The sequence below is a fragment of the Varroa destructor genome, unplaced genomic scaffold (genome assembly GCF_002443255.2).
Source record: "Varroa destructor unplaced genomic scaffold, Vdes_3.0 BEIS01000003.1, whole genome shotgun sequence".
In the NCBI taxonomy this organism is placed as follows: Eukaryota; Metazoa; Arthropoda; class Arachnida; order Mesostigmata; family Varroidae; genus Varroa; species Varroa destructor.
This window is the reverse complement of record NW_019211456.1, coordinates 48267008-48283300: the sequence shown is the minus strand read 5'-3', so window position 1 is coordinate 48283300 and position 16293 is coordinate 48267008. Positions and strand designations below refer to the sequence as shown.

The 16293-nt window shown below is 40.7% G+C and overlaps 1 protein-coding gene across 9 annotated transcripts in view; it reads left to right on the top strand.

Moving 5' to 3' along the window:
* Positions 1 to 15827, top strand: part of LOC111246890 (uncharacterized) — a 36205-nt gene extending 20378 nt beyond the window's left edge. For 7 of the 9 annotated variants that reach the window (XM_022797242.2, XM_086983097.1, XM_022797245.2 and 4 more), the window contains 10 exons: positions 144 to 287; positions 857 to 1222; positions 3663 to 3925; positions 8088 to 8303; positions 8500 to 8641; positions 9957 to 10064; positions 11233 to 11418; positions 11792 to 11965; positions 12598 to 12867; positions 13290 to 15827. In XM_022797242.2, coding sequence (XP_022652977.1) covers positions 144 to 287; positions 857 to 1222; positions 3663 to 3925; positions 8088 to 8303; positions 8500 to 8641; positions 9957 to 10064; positions 11233 to 11418; positions 11792 to 11965; positions 12598 to 12867; positions 13290 to 13766 — 2346 coding nt within the window. In that variant the 3' untranslated portion in view covers positions 13767 to 15827. The remainder of the gene's footprint in view (positions 1 to 143; positions 288 to 856; positions 1223 to 3662; positions 3926 to 8087; positions 8304 to 8499; positions 8642 to 9956; positions 10065 to 11232; positions 11419 to 11791; positions 11966 to 12597; positions 12868 to 13289) is intronic. The other 2 variants (XR_015323377.1, XM_086983098.1) reach the window with 2 other exon arrangements.
* Positions 15828 to 16293: the final 466 nt, after the last annotated feature.

Here is a 16293-nt window from a genome sequence, read left to right as displayed (position 1 = left end):
TTATGTTGAGATTGACGAGAACATGATAGTTACCATTACTTTTCCAGTGATAATCTATCTCCTTTTGGAACAGTCAGGTAGAAGCAGGGATGAATATAGATTCAATAAAGGTTATGTCTCATTTTATTGCTCCTATTTTGCAGGAGTGTGACCTTGCAAATACCATACGAGAGCAGACGTCATCGACTGTGGACTCATTGCTTGGTCCACTGTATAATCCGTCAGGAACAGGCGCTGAGACAGGACGACAATTATTTAACAAAACTCCAGAATCATTGTGTTGCAAAGTAAGTTCTGCTATCTGTATCTTTTCTACTCATATAAACAATGTGTTTTTATCCTAAACTATGAAGGTGGAATTTGTTTAAATGACGGTAAAACAAACGCATTCATCTGGTTACTGAAGGCCTATTCACTTTTCGAATATACATTTTGAGGTACCTGTTGCTTTTTAACAAAAAAAAAAAACGATTGTCTAAAAATATTACGAACTATTATCGCTACTTTAAGTAACTTTGAACAGCTGGCTCGTAACCGATACATGTCCTATGGCCATTACGCGGTTATCTCAAGTCACCCTAGAGCTGTTAATCTTTTAATGCGCGTTGAACCAAACACAGTGTTAGGGAGAGCCAGTTGGTCGCTCATAATGGCGCGATGGCAGCAGAGTACTTGCCTGCCTAACTTCGAGTCATATGAATCGATTCAGGTTCGAAACGGGTGTTGACATAGTTCGCCTTCAGCTGCGAGTCAGCCATTCGAAGCAATGCTTAACCACAGCACTACCAACACAACTCGAAATAGTTATTTGTAAATAGCTAACGAGCTTCACTCCGCTTCTAACTACTATCGACAGGGCTCAAGCGTTGGAGGCTCTTCAGAGATTCTTAACGCAGGCGAGCATTATGGAGATTCCCTGCCATATGTTGATCAAGGGCTGGAATCGTTTCATCGGCGATTGCACCAGTCGACAGATCTCGACAAAAAATTCGAATTACCGCCGAATCATTCGAAGGTTCTTGACTCGGACTCATTAGCTGGCAGCGCAAGTGTCTATGCCGAAATACCTGACACCCCACCTCCTCCAGCTCCCCCCTCTATTGCCAATCGTATACCCCTTCAACATATTCGGCATATAGGACAGAAGCAGCAGCAACAGCAGCAACAGCAAATAATAACAGGGGCAGATATACACTCTACGGCAGCTTCGTCGAGCAGCACCGTGAGTAGACCCTAAATAATGATGAACTTCTCTAACTAAAAATACATATTTAAACCGATCACATCTTTTGCTATAACCGTATAGGCACACACTAGGGTAGGACACGCCCTGTATAACCTGTGCGAATAAAGAAAATTGTAAGCGTACTAAATATGCACTAAAAGTCAGATTAGATGTACTGTTAGTTCGAGTCCTTAAGACTCGTTCAGAATAATTTAGGTCTTTTTTAAAAAGACGACTGCCACTGCCGGTGTTTTTTCTGAAGTCATCCGACTGATCGCCTTCGATAAAAATGTTATTGAAGGCAAATATAATTAGCATACTATGCATGTAGGTGGGGCTGGTGTGATATAGCTAAAGAGGATGGTTAAGGTCGACGCATTGATTAATACAGTTTACCGGAGCTTGGCCTAATTTTCTACACTTTCGCATAGCTCGTTTCCTAGTATGTTTTTTTGATTTCATTGCGTTCATCAACAAACCCGTGAAACGTTGTTAATTGATTAGGGATTAGTCCCCTCAGTCAGAGTTGGATGGCCACTAGTTCTCTTGCGTTAGACCTTTTCGGTCACGCACCGCATCCTTTCTGTGGAGTGGTTCTGCAATGCACTATAGCTCCAACAAACACTAGCTACCATGGCTTCATCCTTCTTGGTGACCCACTAGTATTTTTCAGGTCTATCAACTAGTACCTTTATGGGTTGTAGTTAAAACAACGATGCCGCTGGCACTGCAAAGCCAGTGTTGGGCTTCATCTGTTACTTCGGGTCACCCATACGCGCCGCACCTTGCTTCTGGGTCTTACGGCAGGCTTTCGGTCGTTCCTCTTCTTTTGCGATACTTCACCTTAGCTCGTTAAACTAGCTATGCAGCAGTAGCAAACGAGTGACTACTTTAGATCTGTGCTGCCTAACATTCATTGGCTAGTTGGGTGACGCCCAGGTTGGGCGATGGTGGCGGTCGAATGAACGAAATTAGATTGGCAAATTTTACCAATTGGATCACCAGCATTTCGTCTTTCATTTTCGCTTCATCCGCTCCTGCTGGACTATTTCGACTGTAACAAAAGCGCTCAGCATAGGAGCCGCAAACGTCCATGCTAGTGGCTTCAGGCCTCCCTACTGTGCTACGCGTTTTGGCTGTCTACCTTTACTGTTTATCGGCGTTAGAAGCCCATCAGGGTGCAGGACAAAACTTACAGATAGTCTGCTAACAGTACCGTCAGGTGTATTGGGCTTCGGGCTGGCCAAATAAAGCGCTACAGATCAAAGTCAAGTTGATCCGAAGCGATTTACCTTTCACCGCCGCTTTTGTAGGACCAATATAGGGGGCGCATGTATAATATGTAGCTGTGGACTCCCCTTTCCTGTGCGCTGGCAGCTTCGTCGTGTTCGAGCGCTTGGCGGTTGATGATGATGCGTAAGAGGAAAAAAAAATGCAGAACTTCACGACACATTCGTCGATTCAGAACAAAAGTCCTGTATGATTTCTATCGAAATCGCCTGTGGGCTTGTGTACGTTTCTCGGCTCAACTGTTTCAATTGAAGCTTGTTGACTGAAGATTCGATTAAGTAGACCGATGGGGACTGACGTGAAGGTTCGTACTACTTCAAACTCTTCGATGACTTTTTGAGAAGGAGGGCAAGAACGCACGCAAATGAAAATGTCGTACGTTACTACTAGAGCTGTAAAAGTTTATTTGTTTAAGTAAGCGAAACCATATTCCCTTTGATTTGACGAGGTTATGTGGAAATGCCTTACAATTTATTAGGTCAGAGCAATTTTCTCGTAAATGAAAATACGGTAAAGCATTTAACATTAATTCCAGTAAGAAAACGAGAGATATTGCCGCATTGAACCTTTCTATTAACAGAAAACATTAACTATGTGAGGGTTGACGCCCTAAAACGTTTTGCTTTCACGCAGTATTTAAGTTCCGTTTTGTCGACAAGAAGTTTTCCGCTACAAAATATTCTGATCGGTTGAACCCATTAGCCGATTAGCCCAAATAAGAACACGAATTGCCCACGGCAATAATGGTAACCACACATGATGGAAGTCTATTACGGAAGGGCAGGTATGCGCAAAACATCATTAGCGACCTATCGCACTTGTGCCGCTGTACGACCACAGAACTAACCTGTAAATAAAGATGAAGTAAAGAAATTTTCGAATTTTTCCAGTTGACTCCCTTTTCGGTTGCAAGGGTTCGACTACTTCATTTCGATATAATGCGTACAGAGTCGAAGTTGGTTCGTGAAACGATTGAAGTTTGTTTTAAAGTTTGTGTAAAACAAAACTCCAGTGTGAAAAGTAAGCTGTTTCAGTAGAGACTCATCCATAGTATTTCGAATCAGAAAACTAATGTATAGAAGTAACATAAAATGTAAATAGATATGGATTGAAATAACACTGAGCTCCATTTTTGTGTTATCTTTAGGAGGTTCAGGCTGCACGTGAACGAAGCCGTATCAAGACCAACCCTTGGTTATTGACTTCACTTGGCTCCCCCATCCGCAGTCCCTGCTGCTCTTCTTCGGCGTCGGCAGATTCTGGTGCGTGGACGGCGACCTCAAGCGATCGTTCAGGAGCATCAGCCCGCAGCGGACAGAGCAGTGCTCTTGGCGTATCCAAGGATCATGCAGGAGGACATGTACAAATTACTACGCACATCGGATCCCCTGATACCGTAGCTCATGATTGGTAGGATTTATTAAGATTCTACCTATTTAAATGATACTTAAGCTGATACCTATGCACGCTTATACGTACCACTCAATACCGTCGAGATCGTCTAAACAGTAACCCTTGATCGAAAATGAAGTTTGATTTTAAGAAGTAGGAATATAATCGGCCTTAATGTGTAAAAATATCGAAACATAGTAACCGAACATAGGACTTACAGTTAGAATACGGAGAAGCTGCCAATATAGATTACAGAGTTAAAAATACGGAAACCTATATCAACGTATCGGCGTCATTTATAAATAGTATATTTCATAATGCGGTACTGTCCCAGAGAAAACAACTGGCCTATTTGAGGAAGGAGCGCTTAACCTAAAATCAGAGTGGCTGGAACCCTCAGCAGGTCGCAGGAAAAGCTTTGTTCTGAACTCTTTGTTCTCAAGACTGCTTATTGTCTACATCTAGACCTTGTCTACAGGGAGTTTATTAAAATGCTTCCATTAGCTAGCTAAATACTTTCTACGTTATATGTAAATAAATATTTTGAGTCATCGAAAAGTGTTATGGAAAGCTCTGAATACTTCTAATGTTTTTCTGGGTAACAAAAACAATATTCCTAAAATTATAGTGGTTCTATTTGTCATTCAATTTATGCAACCAGTTTAATTCTATCTTGAGCATAACTAACAAACTTGTTTTTATTAGCGAGCTTTTCCCTAGTAACACTCGATGTGAACTTAACTAAATGAAGTGAAGGTTAAGTTGCCTATCCAATATTCATGTGCTGACATCGCAGCTCATTTTGAATAAACGTTTTGCTACTGTGAAGACACTGATGCTCACAAGTCGCACTTACCTTTAGGTTATCGAGGAAACATAGGGTATGAAAAGACTCTTCACTCAGTTAGAAGATTCGTCGTTGTGTATTAAACTAATTGAAAGTCTTCATATCCTGGGGATGTCGGTGTAAAGACTTTTTCGTGAGATCGTTTTAAGTTGACTGGCGGCTCAGGCAGTTGGAGCAATAGTGTGGAGCAAAACTGTCGCAGGAATTCATCTCAGGAGAAGGCCCTACTTCTTTCCGGTCCAGGCTGTTTCCTTTTTAAGATGTCAAACGTCCTAGAGGTTAGCCTTCTTCCCGGTTCCCGTACTGCTGCTGCCACAAAAAATTGGTAGGTTTCGCTGTTCTTTGTTCACTAGCACCAGCCACAGCCGAGAGGAGACCAAATCGCTGTAGTTGCTTATATCGTGTGTATGGAATGAGAAAGTTCTTGAAAAAAACAAATTATAGTTTAATGACGTGACCCACTTGCTATAACTCGTGCTTGACAGCGTATTGTTCTCAATTTCTAAGGAAAAACAGTTTTTTTTAATAGTGAATCGCTTTGGTGCGTCAGCTTCAACAATATAGAACTCAAAAATGAACTTCACGATTTAATACTGTAAATAAAAGCGTAGAAATCTGGTTCCAACCATACCAAAAAATTAGATAAAATGACTTTGTTTGGTAAGGTACCCAGGCGCTGTATCTCAATAATGGTAGTCATCACAATAAGCAAGAGCTATCACAAAAGCTGGGTGTGCATCTATTTCCTTTAACGGGTTGTTGTGCTTTCAGAGCTCAATATTGAATGGGACCATTATAAATGTTTTCGAGCGAATCTGCTCAAGCTCTTGAAAAAATTATAGCTACCTTTGGAGCTTGACTCTTTCAACGTGAGCTCTTCGGCCAAATGCTCACAACTTTAAAAAAATAAAAATGTCTGAAACCGGTCCTAACTTTTTCTTAAGAATAAGTCAAAAAGATTCAAATCTATCACATAGTCCTCTATAAGCGTTTGCAGGTATTCTACTACGCTTGGCTCTCAGCTACCCAAACAGTCACACACGTCAAAATCTAACAAATGGGCCGCCACATAGGATAGGACCGATAGTCTTCAAAGCTCCTGCATCTTCCTTTCGGGTTCAGGTGCCCTGTTGCTTTACAAAAAGCCCAAAGCGTTCTTGTCTTTATCCTGCGGAAGACAAAAGGCTACAAGATCAACTGTGCCAGCTATGTCAGCATATTTCTGGAAATGGACGATGCCTCTACGGCTCGTCTGATAGTAGTTTTTACAAGCTGGTGAGGATAGCCTGCTGGGCGGTGCAATTTCTGGACTGCGGAAGAAACGCTTCCTTAGTCCCTTTCTGGCCAGTCTTGGAAAAAAACTGTGTCGAGGTTTGCTACAGGTTTGCTTTAGGTGTATGCGCCATAACCTTCCTAAGTAGCTAGATCTACCATAAGCCCCAACTAACACAGTGAATCGAACTTGATATATGGTAAATATATCTATCTGTCAGAATAAACTCCGTTTTCTTTGTCCTTAACAATACGATATTACATTTTCAACGGGCGTTCAGCGATTCATTGATTGATTTCGTCACTAATATCTACGTAAAGTATAATTCTTTCTAATATTTCGATTTCGAAGTAAGATAAGACGTTTTGCCTTTGCCTAAATGCCTATATCAGATGTGTGTATGTATCTGTTATTAATTTAGAATAATAAGGGATTATTCCTATGGCTTGGTAGTTTATTTGCTTTCCGATTAGATGTAAAAAATTCGATCATTTTTTGTTTCAACATTTTATACAGGAGAAATCGGCTAGATCTTTATCATACACCTCATAATTTTTGTCATTTTCAGTACAGCTATTTCGTATTATTGCAGGTTCGGAAGATCTGTTTTTGAATGAACGCCAGATGATATTCCAATTATGGCGTTGTGGCATTTTCGATGAACGGTGGTTAGTTAGTTTGTTCCTATGAAGTATAGCTGCACAACACATTCGGTCCTGTCATTGTCCTTGATTGAAAGGGACCTATCACTGCGAGAAACGAAGTATATCAAAAGCAACAAAGTAGCGACAAGGATAAATCTACCCAAACTTGCCCAGAAAGATCGATAAAATAAATATCCACACGCTTTACAACACGTTGCTATTCACAAGCGACTAATTTGAATTAAGTGACCGTAAAGGAAGACGTTGTTGCTAAGCATGCAAAATGAAAAAGTATGCAGGCAGCGAAAGCTACGCTGGCATTGTTGAGACCAAGGCGACTCCAATGGGCTCTTGAAGTCTCGCCACGGTACAACTTTAGTCCGTATGCATTCCTTCCGTTTTGTAAGCGGCTATTTTTGTCCAAGGCAGCGCAAGACAAGGCCACTGGACGCGAGGGTTCCGAAGCTTGGTGTCCTCACAGAGGAATACCGTTCACATATGGCAGGCCAACCCGGCACCACCAAAGTGAGCCTGAAGAAAAGGCTTGAATAACGCTTGAAGGTTCGATACTGTCTCATCTCGTTGGGGTGCTTTTCCAGTGAATCGCAGATAATTTTACATAAAATTCTCTTTTTTTAAAAAAGACAGCCCTGAAAAGAACTTACGGTCAGTGAAAAGTACACGCTTTTCTCTCTGTTTACTGATCTGGCGCAACTGTTACATTGGTAGCCTAAAAGCCAACAGAACAATATTTGGCAAATCACCGTTCACTTATTATATACTAAAATATTAATCTTCCTAGTTTAAGCACAGACCTGTGATTTGTTATGTGCTGAGACTGGCTGTATCCGTATGTAATCAGGTGAATTTCAGCCGTTCTTTTTTGTTCTACACACATTGCACACCGCGTAACTATATTTCCCACAGTAGCTGAGAAGATCTCTGAAGAAATTCCTTTTTTAGATTAGGATGGAGGTGTACAATGTGCTGTCACAGACTGCCAGGGTCAGCGGCAAACTTTTTCTGTGCGCTGCTATCAAGCCTGGAACACTAACTGAAAACCGATGATGTTAAATATCAAAGTTATAGAAGGGAAGTGGAGTAGACCTTCGTTTGAAGGTTCGATTACGATCAATGTAAAGAATAACGGTTTCTCGCTTACCATTCCTCCTGCGTACATGCCATCAAAGAAGGACGTAATGAAGATACGCTATAGTATCCCTTTGAAATGCGTTGGTAGGTTTTGAACATAACTCGACTACTAGGAAACACTGGTAGTAGGCCAGTAATAAGCGCATGTCATAAGAACTATTGTATTAACAGTATACCGTATCTTATATTGTAAGTGTTACTAGATGATGAGTTCCTTTGAGACAGTGAAGTACTTTTAATTAACTGTATTTGAATTTCTTACAGGTACTACGCAGGATCTGGGTCCTCGACGGCTTCTTTAGCCAAACGTTCTTCAGCGTCATCAGCTTCGTGCTCCAACTCCGGGACCTCAGGTCTCGTTGGCGGCCGATCGCATATAGGTGCAACAGCCTTTGCTCTATATCAGAACGTTCTTACCGAGGATCAACTACTTGGACTAGCTGGAACGTCGAACGGTGACTGCAGGCCGGCTCTATTTAGGTACGCTGCGATACGCGTATGCATATCGCCAAATGTGCCTTTCGTAGTTTATCGATGTTTTTCGATACCGCGCTATCTTTAGGTTAATTGCATCCTACACACTGCATGGAGCGTAGTAGCAGAAATTTCCTCTCTTGATTTATAGCCATTTTGACCTTAAATTTTGGCTCTGCTGTGCCTTTTTCGTGGGTGGCAGGTACCCATCAGGAACACGTCTGACATCCGTTGGATCGAGGAGCGTCCGAGCGTCTGGCCGACCTGAGAGCGCACGTACACATAGAAAGAGTTATTTCAGCCCCGGCTATAATCTTGACCCCGCGGAGCTCACGTCATCTGAGGTAAGCAATTTTTCCAAGTAACTCAAATAATCACACTTGCCGCCATTAGTGCTGAATACGTTTTTAGGCATTCACACATTTTGCAGATACACTTTTTGCACACACATATAAATTGCCTTACCATGGGATCCTTGTAATAAAACATATTGATGATTCCAAGGATTAAACGCATGAATTATTGTGAATGAATATAGAATAATTACAAATGAAGCTAAGTACCCGTTCCCCTTTACAGGGGATGGTAAAGGTTCGCATTTCTTTATTAGTTCAGTGATCGATACTGAAATATCACACAATGTCCCCAAAACAAAGATATCTATTAGCGTATCTTAAAACTAAGCAGCTTATAGAAAGTAACTATATTCAAATATTTTCTCTTCATTGTTGCTGCTTTTGACTGTGATTGATTTGTTTTGGATATATCTGTTCTGTTGTATGTCGTCCGCTTTGTTAATAAAGGAGCTATTGTTGTCACTGCTATGGAGCAGACGGTCTCAGTTTTTTTTCTACATGTCGTCAGCGTGCACATGTCTTTCGATTCTCCGGGACCCTTTCGGATCCAGTTTGTGGATGGGGAGAGCTTCTTAAATTTTTTACAGCCTTTCCTTTCTTTGCTACTCGAGCGATGATAGCAGACGAACAATGCCCTGACGAAAGTACTGGAGGTTTCCTGTAATGCATCTCACTAATGTGTTCACTGATAGAACTCGACTAGGTCCTTGTATAAATATATACTGCAATAAGATGATCCCTTGCTTGGGATCAGATGCTGAACTTCCTGTCGTCTTCACTAGCTGATGTCCCGCAGATTTTTTTTTGACCCGAATAGGGTAAAGTAGGCATAGACATAGGTAGGCGGTGCTAACTCAGGAAATAGCCGATAAGGAGACAAACGTGTTATTATACAACACACTCAAAATTCGTTTTGGAACAGATGATGTAGAATTCTTATTGGGTAAACATTGCTTAACTGAAAAATTACTTATGGGTAACTTTCATCGATTAAATATAATGGCGATTTATGTTCCCTACGTGCTATGTTCGTCTGTAATATAAGATACTGCAGCACAAATAATAACTGGCATTCTTCCAATTCTCCAACTCTATTATATGGTATTAATCGCAAAACTTCGAATATGACCCCTTATTATGGCTGCCTTACGGACCATTTCACAATACTTTATATTTACTTATGCAGTGTAAACTACAATGGGTACAACAAAAACTTCAATTAGGCTAAAACTGAGCCTGAAAAATTCGTGTTTCTGAGCCAAGTCAATGACCATGCTGCTGTATCATTCACGTTCGTGTTTAGGATGAGGCCTACTCGGACGGCTACCAAACGGAGAGCGGCGGAAGTGATGTCATCACCGTGCGAAGAATGTTACGTGAAGATGCATCCCTTCTTAGCCAGTTCAGTCAGGTATCATTAGTCTTCGCTCTATCGTAGGTATCGATCCCGTCTGTTCGAACAAATTGAATTTGAGTCATCATCGCGTCGGTGGTCACCTTCTAATGGATGGATGCCCAATGCGTACCAGGGTTACGCCTCGCCGTACGGTACTCTACCCTTGTGAATTTTCGCCTTTACCACTTATTGTAGATTTTAATTTGAAAGATTGCATTTTGGCGTACTTTGAAGCATTTATGTTATTATAAATTCCTTTTTTATTTATATATTAGAGGTTTAGAAGCCTTTTGCTGTCTTATGTGATACTTCAATAGCCCCCGGATATTCAGTTACCTGACATCATAGATGTTTGAAGGAGGCTAGTGCTGTTTGGGTTTTCTGTCTGTTAGCAGGGCCTGTTTTTTTTGTCGTAAGGATTTTCTTCGTAAGTTTGCTATTTTTATTTGGTAAAATATACTGAATATGTTGAAACGCCAAGTTAAGTTGCAGTAGAAATACGAAACTACTCCCATTAAATCTGCTAAGAGAAACTTGTCCTTTACGGAGTGGAAGGGACATGTCCTAGCTATTAAACCATGTTAGGAGCAAAAACCAGTAGTTTTTACATATACGATGGATAGAATAGGTAGGTAAAAAGTGGAGGGTAAATTGCGAGTGCACGTTACTGAAGACTGAAGGGCTGATCATGACTTCTGTGTCTAAAAAAAAGCTTTCTTGCGTATAGCTGTTCTGAGGTTTAAATGCTGTCTACATAGAAAACAATGTTAACAAAACGGCAAGCTTCCAGTATTTATTTTATAACTTCAAGGATCTAGTGGGCTGTATTCTCGGTACGTAGATGCCACACACACTTTAACGATACGTACCAGTACGAAAACCGATGAATGAAAAGTGACACGGTCATGGTGGTGTGATATTGTTTGGCCGATGACCCAAAATGATTCCGGCAGCAACTGTTAGTACTCTGAAACGTAAACATAAAATATGTGGCTACAAACCTTTATTTATTACCTTTTATTTTACCCGTGTCATGATGCTATAAATAATAACTCTAATCACAGTTCATGGTTTCGAATTAACAACAGGGAGCCAACTATTTGAAAACCTATCGGCGAGCGACCTCCAATAATGCGTGTATCAAGTAGTTCTGTTATTACTTAACCGTTGTGTTTGTTTTTAGGGCGAATCAGGGTTTGAATCGCAGCTTACGACACCGGTATCTTTGGATGAAGAATCCAATTCAAGTCATTCTACACAGGCTCAGGGGAGCCAATCTGTGGCTAAAGGACAACTACGATCTGCTCGTGAAAAAAGTCAGACGCATACACCAGTCAGAGGCCGAAGGGGAACCTCTCAACAGCATCAGGTGCGAGCTCTAGAAACAAACAGTAAAATATTTGTCCAGTGGTTCTTTTTTTCTTCATTGCTAAAGGAACAAAGTCTTAGCTTTATCAAACAGGATACTAAATAAATGCTTTATGATATGAGAATCCTAAGATGTCAAATGCAAAAACTTTATCATATAGCATTATCTTAAAACACTTAAGAGCAACAAATGTGAATCCTAGCTAAGTGTCGAAGGACATTTTTCTACTTTTTTGTTATAGTGCCTATTTTGGTATAGTATGTATGTATATGTAAGATTGTGTGTCAATTGTCCCATATGGAACCGACTCAGACTGAGCCAGAGTAGCCAAATCAAAGTGTGCTGTACCTATTTATTTTTTTCTGTGAAACAGGCTTGTGGAAGCCCTCTGCGTGGGCTATCGGGCGCAGGAAACATCCTCGGTCCTGATCGCGTTGACGTCTGCTCGCTTTCTTTAGCTAAGAAAATGCAGCGTCTACGTAATGAACGGGAGGCCCTGTGCGCTAAGATTCGCGATGTTCGTTCGGAGGAGCATATCAGTAGACAGGTGAGCGATATTATTTGCTCACCAGCTCACTCACGCTACAGACCGTGTTCCATTTATACAATATCCGAAACAGATAATGCAATCTACGAACCTAATTAAGAAGATTTTCTACGATTTTATACGAACGGTATTTTTCGTTTTGTACACAGAGTATAATTTAGTTAATTTCTAGAAGACTTTATATAATTCGTGTTTATTATATTTACTGTTGACATAGATTCACGTATGTATGTATATGTATTATTATCAGTGGTGTTTAGGCCACCATTTGAAGAAGTGATGAAACAGAAACACGTAAGCCCCCGAGAGATAGATTAGGTTACTAGTACTTGGTTTATATTTATTTGATACCCGTCCTGGGAATTTGTACAAAAATGTACGTCATGATAATTCTTTGTGTGATATTAGTCTATTTTGATAAATAGCTCCGTCAGTAGTTAGCTAATTGGCGATCTGTAGGCGTACCCGTATCGAGAGGCTTTGCAAGCCTTCTATGTTTAGTGAAACAAATTATATACTAATCATTTGATTACTAGTACCGTTCGCATTGGATATTGTTGGCTTAAACGTCTTAGCTGATTCAACAACTAAAAAATAACCATCAGATTGCTGTTGGATAACCTTTCTTACAGGAAAAATTATTGCTACATCGTGAATTGCTACAGTTTAAGCAGTTCCTTTTGATGCGTACATTGGAAAACATCGGGTCAGAATTGAATCTGAGCAGGGGTCCGTGTCAGATGGGGAGCCCTCGTCCGTCACGCGGAGAGGCTGGTGGTCTGGGGGGAGCGGCCGTCCGAGGGGTCAGTCCAGCATTGACTCATAGCCCACCATCTCAAAGAAGAGCTAGCACTTCAAATGCTCCCCTCCAGATGAGTCCACAAATCGCCAGACAGCAACCGGTAACGACTAGTCTTATACACCTTGACATGGAACTCATGCATGTCTGATGTGCCTTTAAGAGCTCTTACAGAAACTTTACAGAACCTTTAAGAAACTTACAGGGACAGAGGCCGAACCATATGCCCTGTTCAGAACGCGTTGAACCTAAACCTAACGTTTAGCACATCGTATAAAATTTCGAGTAATATTCAAAAGGACGCGAACTAATATAAGACACAGCTACAGGGTGTATGCACTGCATGATAGGCTCCGATACATGTTTTATCTCCGTTTATTTATACGTAGTGTACGAATACAACATTATTAATAATCATTAAAAAACACCAATTTGAACGAAGCGTGCATGTTTCTACCATATCGGTCGTGAACATTAGGCCTCGAAATTTTGCATTCACACAAGCTCTTCTTGTTTCTCTCTTAGGCACCGCGGGTACCTCCTCATCAAAGTCCCCGTCTGATGCAAAGTTCTCTTTGTTCACCACTACGACGAGGGACGTGTCCTACAAACGTTGCCGCGGCGATGCCTTTAAACGGACATAGCCATGTTCCGGTTAGTCCTATGGTAGGACTCGGTAATCCACGGAGTCCTCGCACACCTCGAATGGGCCGTCAAAGGTGTCTTACTACAGGACAGGTACATAATCAAGGTCATTTGATAGGTCCGTCAACGATTGCAACCAACTTGGGTCACTCGGGGTTACCTAGTCCCTCCAAAGGTGCGTGCTCCCAGCTGTTGAAAAGCCCTCAGTTAAGATCAAGTCCACAGGGGAGTCCTCACACACCACGCATGGGACCTCCACTTTACGCCAAACCTCGCGGAGTGCCCCGCACAACGACCATAGATTTCAAGGCATTTTCAACCCAACCCAACGCACGAAGGCTGTCGGAAGGAGCCTAAACACCTACCGCAGAACGTTGGCTAGAAATTTATTCCACTGACAATAACTTTGTAAGTATAATTAGCTGGTAGAAATAGGAAATTATAATTTCTGGTGAGCATATATATATATATATACCAATGTATGTATAACTTCAGGGATTTGTGAAAGCTTCTGCTAATTAGATAAGCTGGTACGCTGCCTGTGCGGATCACTTCTCGAATACTAAAGGATTCTAGTTTTCCGATAAGATTCGATGAATATTGCAGTGGTTCAGGAATAATTACTTCAACAGTATTGTCCCTTCTCCGTTTCCGATACCAAGTGAAAAGCTTAAATTATACCGCTCAATATTACAGAAAGAACGCAATGGCTGTAAATATTCGCATGCACCAGTTAATGAATAGCTATTATCGTAAGCCAATTCATGCATTTGCCTAAGGGCAAAATTTCATAAAAAACAGAACAAGCTTTCAACGACGATCTGGCGAAGTAATCTATTCCAAAGGTAACAAATATACAAGAACGCCTATAAAATGTACAACCTCATATGCGCAAAAGACCCCCTAATGTACAAAAAGAAAGAAAAAAAAACTGTCTGCAAATTCAACCAAATAACTCGAATGCGTTCTGTTTTTACTTGGCCTTTAGTTCCCTAATTGACTAGAGACTATAGGGTGCTACGTAGATCTACTACCTCTTGTGCTTACAGTTGGTACCGTGTACATGATTGGTGCCAGGACAATAACAGGCAGATAATAACATTCATAAAATTAACCCTATTATATCTAAGTTGATTCTGAGACGATCTTGTTAATTACTCCGACATGACGAGATCAGCACATATCTATTTCGCAGCTACCATACACGGCTCATCTGAAACAACAAACACATCCATATACAGACATTTACTGATTACATAGATACGTAATACATTTTACGTTTTGGTCGGCGGTTGAAATTTAACCGCACCTTAGCGTCGCCATTGAAACATAATTATCACAATTTACATAGACGTCATTTATCCAGCGGGAATAAATTTAATCGTTGAGATCATCATTTTCAATGAACTCGAACGCACGCGTTACAGTATGTCGACCTGTATTCAGTGTGAACATGATCATGTGTACATAACAGCCATATATATACATTAAATATATATATATATATATATGCCATTACGAGACGAACCGATAAGTTACACATATGTGCAATATTTGATGTAGCAAAGAAGAACCTAGATAAAGGAACGCTAACGTGAGCAGGCCGATGATAACTGAAGACTACGATCAGATTCAAAGGCCGGCGAGACGCTCAGAGAACCGACCCAGGGAAAAATACAGACAATATATATATATATATATATGAGCCATACTCTAATTGATCATCGACCGTCGATATAAACGTTGGTGTGAGTCTATTTGGGCATCTGTCAAGAAATTATATGATAATTGAGCTTTAAAAATTAAGTTTCTCAAAACACCTCATTGAATGCAGTTATGGTCTCTATGAAGGCAGTATAATGACCTAACCGCAATGAGTAGAGATACATAACATATATTAGCTCCTCCCTCGAGTCGGTTTTACCTAGATGGATGATGGACTCCTTTCGGAGACGTGTGTAGACGGCCGACCTGCCGGTGACATTGCACGTTTTCCGTGCACCGATGCCCGGTTTACCTTAGGATGATGTCTCAGGTGAGGTCTTATTCCGAGACACTGTAACGTACATCGTTCAAAATCGAATCTCACTGCCGAACGAACGACGAAGAGAAACAACCAGCCATAACGCATATATTAGGAATAATTATAGCTAAGAGGTGGATGATATTTGTGCAATGTAAAACAGTCACACATCCTGCAGTGATTGGTGACCGTGCAATATATACAAACTCGATGGCTATGAAAAAAGATCAATCTCATCCGAATTCAGACATAATACACATGTCAACAACAGGAAAAATACAAGCACTATATATATATATATATATATATATATATATATATACTATTATAATCGTGGCGAGAAGAGAAATTTTGGTACTACACTGTGGAATAAATAAAAAGTGTTTAAAGAATTATAGATGTATTTTTGCTTCTGTTTATACAACGACTAATAGTAACTGCGTACCTATTTCCGAAAAGGTTGTTCCCACTAAAATTCGAATAAACTATAATTCAATTCAACTTATTATACATCAGAGTGGTACCCGGCACATCTTGTACCAAGGCTCCATTGTTACACGAATTTTCCTGAGTTCCCAGATCGATATAGTTATGTATGGGTATTCAAATTTTTGTACCAGTCAAAATTACGGTTTAACGTTCCAGCACACGGACATTAAACTAGTCTACATGAAAAAAATGCTGTGTTTGTTTAGCCGAAAAACATGCGCCTGTAGTCGCCACTTATTCAGGTAGCTGCACACTGCAGCCAGTTCTCTGTTTACTAATACGAAAAACTTACCATATTGGAACTTTAGGCTTCTCTATTTAATCTCGACTAATTCGAGTATATTTTGGTTGGCCAGATTACGGAAAAACTGC